Below are 8383 nucleotides of genomic sequence, written 5' to 3' on the forward strand. Positions count from 1 at the left end.
GGTTATTTTTCGGACCGCCTGGATAGGTACGGATACCGTATCTGTACTCGACAGAGTGGGATGGGGTGTCAGACAATGTACAGTAGGTAGTCGAACTTAGACGTCGATCATCTATTGAGCATTCTCTGAGTTCAAATAAGCCTTTAGTTCATACCTTGCGATAAAAGCTATATTTGTCGACATGGCTCACAGCAGCGCTGTAATAGCATCGAACAATATCATGGTTGCTCAAAATATTGGGAACTCTTCAAGTGTGACTTTTGGTCATCGAACAGTGGTCTGGCTATATTCCAGTGACGCACGTGCAGGCACTATACCATGTCAAGTCAATATAAGACAAACAAGAGTAACAGTGTGCAAACTTAGGGTCTAAGTTTCTCGCGTTTTCGTACAAAGGACTCTTTCCGAAAGCGAGGCTTTATCAGGATTGACCTTATGAGAAGTGATAACACATCAGAGTGAAAGGCATGCAAATCAGTAAACAAGCTTGGAAGGACAAATTGGGTGGGTTGTGTCTTTTATATAGTACAGCGGAACGCTATCTTGCTCCAGCACTGATCTTCGGAAAGTAGAAGGGCAAGAGTCCGGACCTAGTCCCGGTACTCCACAACTAATCGTGTTTACGACTCCAAACATCAAAGCAGTGGGCATGAGGCACGCCGAGAAACAAGACAAGGGATCCCATCTGTGGGTGTGACACCATCTTCGGAACGTTACTCATCATGACTATGGCTCTTCAGGCTTCCAGGTACGAGATTAAGCTCCAAAGACCAAGCGTCAGCCCAACCATCTTAACTCCATACCCCTCATGAAACACCGTTTCTTCATCATGCTGATAAATCATTACAACGCCCAAGGAGTACGCCGACATGACTCTGTCGGCAACTCACATATGCCATGCAGATCCACTGCTTGCAAATTTGGTAAGCCATGCTCTTGCAGCACAACAGAAGCGCACCATCGTAGTTCCGCAGTGAGATAACAATCTCAAGAGTTTCTGCCTCCCCTAGCTTCGTCATTCTGTGGGACATACTCAACAACTCATGTGTTCAAACCGCAAGTTTTTCGTGTCAATTCTTTATTTCCGAGGTTATTCTCCTTGTAAGATGACCGACCATAGGTCACACATAGAAGATTTGCTAGTAGTAGAAGCACAAATCGGCTTGTGGGAATCCATGTGAAAGCCAACATTTTCTCAGATAGAAACCATACAGCTGAGGTTCTACTTGATCATTGTCGAGGCAACGCTTTGGAAGGTCTTGTCATACCAAGTAAATCTTCTGCATGCCGGCTCCAAGCACCACCATTTGCTTTGCAGAATCCTGGTAGCTCTGACTGAGACTTGTAATTCACAAGATTTGGCTTAAGTGGAAGGTTCGCAGACGCGACATGAGACGGGGCTAAAAGGTCGAATTGGACCAATGCTTGAGGTGGCAAGCCAGCTGCATCCTGTTTCCTGGCAGCTTTCTTACCTCTAGTCGCAGGATTCGGTATACGCAGTGGCTGCTTTGTTTGCGGCTGCTGTAGAAGTTGTTCTATGCGAGGCTGATCTTCCTGCGACTGATCCTCATCCTTTGGTGTCTTGTTCTGTGAGGGGTCTTCACTTGACGGCTCTGGAGAAATCTCTTGTGGGTGCGTCGCAGGTGCAATGCTCCTCGATAATTGTGATAGATCCCGGCATCTACTCGAAGCGGTCTCTGCTATCTTGTCCGTATTTTCGCATGCCCCGACGCTCGGTCGGCTGACCTCTCTTATGCTAAACTCGGGAGGTGTCAAGTCCTCGGCAGGCATGTTAAAACCAAGTATCTCCTTACTCTTCACACTTTTCCTCGACATTTTCGTAATCCTAGGTCCAGGACATTTTTCCGGCTGGGACTTGGGTTTGGGCTTTGACTTGCGCTTTTGGACCGGCTCGTTGTCACTTGATGAAATCTCATCTGGGTTATCGGGACCATCAGACTTGGAAGTGGTTTCGGCTGCCGTGATTTCTTCTTCTTGATCGCTGAGCACCACTTGGGCTGCTTTTGCTCGAGTAAGCCGACCTGGATTTGTGCGCCGAGGTGGTGTAAGCGAAGCTCTTCCTCTCTCATAGATAACATTGGTCGAATCTTGATTTTCGATTTGGGGGTCCGCAGCCTTCGAATCTTGTAAAGAGCTCAGGTCCTCGTTCGGTTCTTCGTCCAATATGTCGATCGCTACAGCTGGGTCAGACTTTCCAATAGGCCCAGTGTTGTTTTCTTTATCGGAGCTAGGCGCTTCGAGCAGCATGGCAGTCTCCTTATCTTCAGCGGTTGGCGATATATCCGCGACTTTTGCGTCCTCGTCGGGTGTTCTGGATTCCTCTGGCAGGGGAACTGGAGAACCAGCAGGACGAGCTGCAATGTACTTGTCGCTTACTGTTCCTGAAGGTGGGAGTGATCCTCCCGACAACGCTGTTCTCCCACCTCGCTTGTTCTGCGCCATCATCAGCAGCCCACGGCGCTGTCTCGACCTGATGCGGAGCTCTGTTCTAGGCTCTTTAGCAGGTGGTGGTTCGGACGCCCCCTCTTGCGCAGTTGGCGTTTTGTCAACACTCAACGGTCGCTTAGTGCCATGCGGTTCCAGAGTGTTTGCCTCGTTCACCCAGTGCGATTTTGGTGCATTAGTTCGGGGACGTGTCTGAGCGACGTTTCGTGGCGACTGCTCTTGTTCGTCTTCGCCAATAAGGATGGGTTCGTGTGCTATTCTCTCATCTGTTTCTTCCGCAGTTCTCCGACCTACTGCACTCTTGCCGTTCTTGGACTTGTTTGGGCGTGACGGGTGAGAATCTGTTGGAGTTACTGGCGTTTGTTTCATAAGAGAAGCGCCTTCACTTCGTGCCAGCCATTTGAGGAATGCATCGTCATTGGCCTCTGTTAATTGCTCTCGGCTTCGACATAAATATCCCTTTTCTGCGTTGCCTGACGCAGAGTGGTGGGGGTTTAGTCGTCTATTCGAGCCGGACTTCTGTCGAGCGCTATCAGTTCTAGGAGGGTTTTGAGCTGCATCTTCACGTTGCTCAGATTGTTGGACGTCCTGCGTGGACGAAATCACATTGTCTTGAGCGTTTTTAGATTGAGGTCTTGCTTTTCTCGATGTTTGGGAGGCATTGTTTGGAGTGGACTCCCTCAGTCGTGGGTAGTCTTCATTGAGATTTTGCTCATTGCCCGCCAGTAGTTCTCTCAACGAAGCTCGCTGTGTGAAAACTCGACGGGAGGCAGGCTGTCGAGGAGGACAGCCTTCTAGTTCTTCGGGGTGTGAAGATTGGGGTTGTGGTTCCGAACTAGCGTCAGTGTGCTTTGATGTGTCCAATAACCCAGCCCTTTTGCTGGTTGACATATTTCCGGGTCTCGTGATCGTCTTGTCAGGCACGGTTTGACTGCGAGCTGATGAGATGGACGAAAAGGGTGTCAGGGTTAAAGTCGTTCCGAAAAGGGCACGAGCGTGTCCCATTTTGCTGGGCGGTGACTCTTCTTGCCTTCTTCGCTTTGACGGACGCGCATCCGCTGTGGGCGAGTCCTGTTGCTGGGCGGAGCCCTCGGCCATCTTACGCACTTCATATGGCGAATGCGGTGATATAACCGCTCTTCCAATTTTAGGTGCTCCTCCAACGAGGTCATTGAGTGGGCGATGTCGGAGTTGGAAATGGGGGGCATTTTGCTCATTCCTCGGAGTATGAGCGACTGCTGCAGTCGATCCTGGTGTCCTGACCCCAACATTTGACCGTCTCTTTTCAACCTCTTTTGCGCGTTTATCCAGCAACTCCGTTAGGTCTTGTCCCCGTTGGCCAGTACAGTCCGAAACCTGCACGATGGCAGAGCCGCGATCGAGTTCAAACTCATCACCAGGCTCAAGGTCGCCACCTCCTTGCCAGTGAGCATCACCAATGAAATGGCTCCGGTCATCATATACCATCACCCTTTTGTTGAATGTGTGATATTTGAGGACGCCATCTTGCCAGCGTTTCTGTTTCCTCTTTAAGTCGTGAGTGAAAAGGCAAATAAATTCCACCACAGTGGCGGTTGCAGGTACCGAACTAGAAGTCATGACCCGTGAGAAAAAGCTGATTGTGACGTAGCAAGCCCATCAAATGAACATTATTTCGGCATTTCGATGGTGCGCAACTGAGTGTGACATCTGGGACCCTTAAAACGAACTCGCGTACGATAAGATACGTTGTTCGAAATGGAACGCGTTGAAGAAAATCCGTCTGGGTTACCAGTGCAGGCAAACGCGACGCCAGATCACGTGCGTACAGCTCCGCCGAACGTATCAGGTACTCGGCTGCCTAGCACCTACTACTTTAATGCTTCAAGGTTACAAGTACAGTAGTGTTGTACAAAGTTGACTTAGTACTCAACAATGAACTGTTTGGGTGGAAAGCACAATAACGAAGATTGTTGATGATACTTTTCATCAGCTATTGATAAATTGGGATGCTGCAGAGCTCCAGCAGTTTTCGCTAGATGTGAAGGTACTTTCTTACCTACCCTCAAGCTAATCTCATTTTCTCTTGTGTTGATGGAGTTACTACTACTATATATTATTTATTCTGTCCACCTCATCGTGGGTATCCTTGTCTTGGACGTTGGGTTTACTAAGAATACTATGCCTGGTTCTTGAATAAAACGACGGGGTGTTTGGTCCACGGTGAGAAGTCACCATCAAGTCCTTACAAATGATATGTATTCTATGGGTATCATGTCTTGACAACACGTTCGGTATCTTATTGTACCAGATGCAACTAAATAACACGCTTATGCCACGCAGGAATAATGCCGGGCCACTGCAGGGCTCATATCCATCCAACGCCTTTCGGGAAACAAAACTAAGTTAGCTACTCGATATGCAACCTTGTTCAATCTGACTTCATATGCCTTTCTACCCCTCGTCCTAACAGCATTACTGTAACGACAGAACACATTCGCGACGGTCCCCACTATCTACTCAGATAATCACCACCACCTATAGATTCAAGATCCATTGGAGTAACAGGGCCAGGGCTTCCCAAGGGAAGCAGTCTTGGTGATATTGGTTTATGAGATCCGGGTGTGGCAAAGCGCGAGTCGCGGAGTGGCAGAGAGTTGAGTGATATGCCAGGCTTGTCGCCCGACTTGGCCGAGCTGCTGAGGAGCTCATTGGCAGCCATACTTGCTTGCGCGATCATGTCGCGCTGATACTGTTGTAATTTTCGACGTAGCTCCGTTTCGGGGTTTGATTGGCTACTTGCACGAGGGACTGCCTGAGAATCAGGACCAATATTGGATGACATAGTTCCGTTCAAAGGAGGCCGCATGCTGCTATGATTGCCGGTTCTGTTCTCATAGTTTGATGGGTAATATTTGCCCATTGGAAGTGGGTTGTCATGGAAGCCTGGGGCAAGGTATGAAGCAACAGGTGTGTTTGATTGAGACATGGCAGCACTTTGAGCAGGGTGCGAAGTGGGACGATCCGCGTAGATTGGTCCTGACTCTGAGATAAGACGGCTCATACGTGCGTCTGGATGATGCTGGAAGGGGTGTGGGCGGTGCACACGACTGTTGGGGTCCTCGTGTAGGGGAAAATATCCTCTGTCATTGCATGAGTACACTCTGGTCAGTCGATCAGGGAAAAAGTCATCTTACCCAGGCAGATCGCCCCGAGCAGACAGAGGCTCAGGTGGTGTACGAGCAGGAGCGGAAGTGAATCGCTTGAGCTGAGGCAAGTCGATAGCTATGGGCCGAGCGTGACTACGGCTGCGGGGTGTTGAGGGGGCAGATGGAGTACTCGAAGGTCGCTCAGTCTCATCTAATTGATAAGCATGTGTGAGTATATATATGCTGATGAGGTACGAATAGGTAGGGATGAAATATTGGATGGCGGGAGTCGATGACAGAAGGATCAAAAACAGGAAAATAAGGAATAACATGGGATATAAGAAGTTTCCTGAGCAAAAGCCGGTAGTGCAGGCGTCACTCTCAAACGGCCGACCCCGGGATGGTAGATGGGGCTACCCCGCGATGGCTGGGACGGGAGTGAGTGGGGAGGGGCATCAGTAGCGCCATGCATGGTCATTCCCCAGACAAGATTGACTCGTGAAAGCTCGAAATGAGGCCGACAAGTGCATATGATTAGGGGAAAGGGGTAAGGATAAGCGAAGAAGGCGATATGCAGAATAGGGGAGAAAAGGGAAAAGGTTGACCAAGCGACGTTTGTGGGTATTATAGGATGGGTAAATGGAGATGAGATGGGAATCTCGAAAACGGTGGTGCGGGAGCCTCCCTCCCGAGACCTCATCCCGCCCCGCGCTTTGCGCCAGTCAATCATGGCATGCATCATTGGCTGCAGAGTGTACTGTAGTCTGAATGTACAGTACTGTATCGCGACGTGCAACGAAAGTATGGTGGCGGCTCTTAGATGATTCGATCTTTTTCTCGAACTGATCCGTTGTACGCAGCTGGGGGTGTACAGAAAGCGAACTGGACTGCAGAGCTTATGCCATGTGTCAAGGCGTACAGGGGCCCAACTGAAGGGGTTTTGTGGCGCTGAACCAGTTTGCGGAAAGAACGTGTCTTGCTTCGGAGGTTTTTGGGCAATGCCAGTGCCAGTGCCGGGTTCAGTGCAGCGACGCCCGCCTCCGCTCGGGATTATCGGCCGGAGGCTGACCCCGACGTCCGGTCGCAAACAACTTGGGTTCACTCACTTGAGGGCAGGTGATGGATGATCAATAAAGAAATGAGAGAAGCAGAGGTGGGGTATAGGTGATAGGCAATCAGGGGTCAAAGGAGGGATATGCATTCCAGCTAATCCGGGCAAGCTTACCTGCGAAATAGGAAGTCCGAGATCCAATATCATCGCCATCAAAAAACCCATCTCGTCCTCGACTTTGCCTCGAGTGCTGGGGAATCGCTGGGGTGTTGCGTCCGGACAGGTCGAAGTCACCAACATCGTCCGATCGAGGGCTGTTGGGAGAATTGTTGTTTGAGCGATCGGAGCTGGTAGACAAGGTTCGTCCTGACATTGAGGGTCGCATTCGCGGCGAGAGGTAAGGGGACTTTATGGATCTGGCGAAGCTAGCCATGTTGTCGCAGTCGTGGTTCGAGGTTTGGAGCCTGAAACTCTGGTCTTTGGGGGAATGAAGATGTGTCTGGCTGATCAGACAGCCCGAGTCGTGTAGTAAACGCCAACGTCGGTGCATATATGAGAGGGCTACGAGTAAACCTGGGAGATCGAGTGGATAGAAAGAGCCTTGCGGTTGCGGAAGGACGATAGTCGGGAGATAAGGTAGGCAGGTAGGTAGTCTATGAATGGATGATTTGCAGTGAGGGGCAGCCGGCGTCGTAAATCAATAAAAAGCCAAGAGACTGGGTTTTGTATCGTAAGAAGAGGGCGGAATGTCTTTTTGGCAGGCAGAAGAGAACAAGAGTGAGAGGTGATGGAAGAGGGGACCTAGCCTAGGTAAGTACCTCTAGGTAGGTAGCCAGCCACTGGATTGACAACTGGAATTGAAGGAAGAGGTGGTAAAGATGAAAAATGCAAGGTATTCACAGGCCTCCGAACAATGTGAAAGGTAGGTAGGTAGGTAAGAGGAAGGAACTGTCAAGAGTAGAATCGGTAGGTACCAAAGGTGTGCCTGGCCTGTCTCTTACTCTTTCTTACTAGGTAGGTAGGTACTCTTAGAACGAGAAATGAAGGGTTCCGAAACGGTTTTGTTATCGCAAGCGAATTACTCTTGATCTTGCTCCCTCCCAACCGCCAAAGCAATGGACCCGAAAAGTGGGAATAGCAAATGACTTGGGCTAATCAGCTCCGGAGAGTCTGAAGCGAGGAACGTCGGGACGAGAGCCCAAAAACGCGACCACAATAATTAATTGTACGAACCAAACCAGATCAAATCAAAAGGCCCAAGCCCAGGTCCAGGACCAGGGCAAGGCGAAGGTTTTGGTGGATCTCTACAACCTTCTACGGCGCGCTCTAAAGCGGCTTGCCAGTTTGCTCAATGTTCCCGGCGCCAGAGCCCGCTTTTAAGTACTATCTCAGGGTTGGGCACATGTACGCAGACTTCTGACAGGTATTGTATGATCATCAACACGCGCAGGGAGTACTTTACCTAATGACCCGTGCCAGTACAAATGCCAAGGGGATACATGCGGGACGACCCTGTGAGCCATCCAATATAAAACCCAAAGCCACCAACGCCAACAAAGACACCAACAAGTGCGGATTGTTGAGACCTAGTCTACAGTACATAAAGTACCTGGCGAGACGAATTACAACCCACGGTCAACGTCCAGACAATAAGTCCCTGAGATTTGCTGTAGGGACCCTTTGAAGACCTTCCACAGGGGGCCATGGTCGATGACGACTCTTTTTTTTTTTTTTTTTT

The 8383-nt window shown here is 49.8% G+C and overlaps 2 protein-coding genes across 2 annotated transcripts; both read right to left on the reverse strand.

Moving 5' to 3' along the window:
• Positions 1–1230: 1230 nt before the first annotated feature.
• On the reverse strand, positions 1231–4065 carry FIESC28_11659 (uncharacterized protein; the record flags this gene model as incomplete). Its single annotated transcript, XM_031165779.1, has 1 exon — positions 1231–4065. One exon carries the CDS (start codon positions 4063–4065, stop codon positions 1231–1233), a length of 2835 nt encoding a protein of 944 aa, XP_031010161.1.
• Positions 4066–4957: 892 nt separating this feature from the next.
• FIESC28_11660 (uncharacterized protein) lies at positions 4958–7078 on the reverse strand (the record flags this gene model as incomplete). The annotated part of the gene is made up of 3 exons (XM_031165780.1): positions 4958–5588; positions 5643–5805; positions 6820–7078. The coding sequence occupies 3 exons, from the start codon at positions 7076–7078 to the stop codon at positions 4958–4960; spliced, it is 1053 nt and encodes a 350-aa protein (XP_031010162.1).
• Between the last annotated feature and the right edge of the window lie 1305 nt (positions 7079–8383).

The sequence above is a fragment of the Fusarium coffeatum genome (assembly GCF_003316985.1).
Source record: "Fusarium coffeatum strain FIESC_28 chromosome Unknown BRIP53273_contig_456, whole genome shotgun sequence".
Taxonomy (NCBI): domain Eukaryota; kingdom Fungi; phylum Ascomycota; class Sordariomycetes; order Hypocreales; family Nectriaceae; genus Fusarium; species Fusarium coffeatum.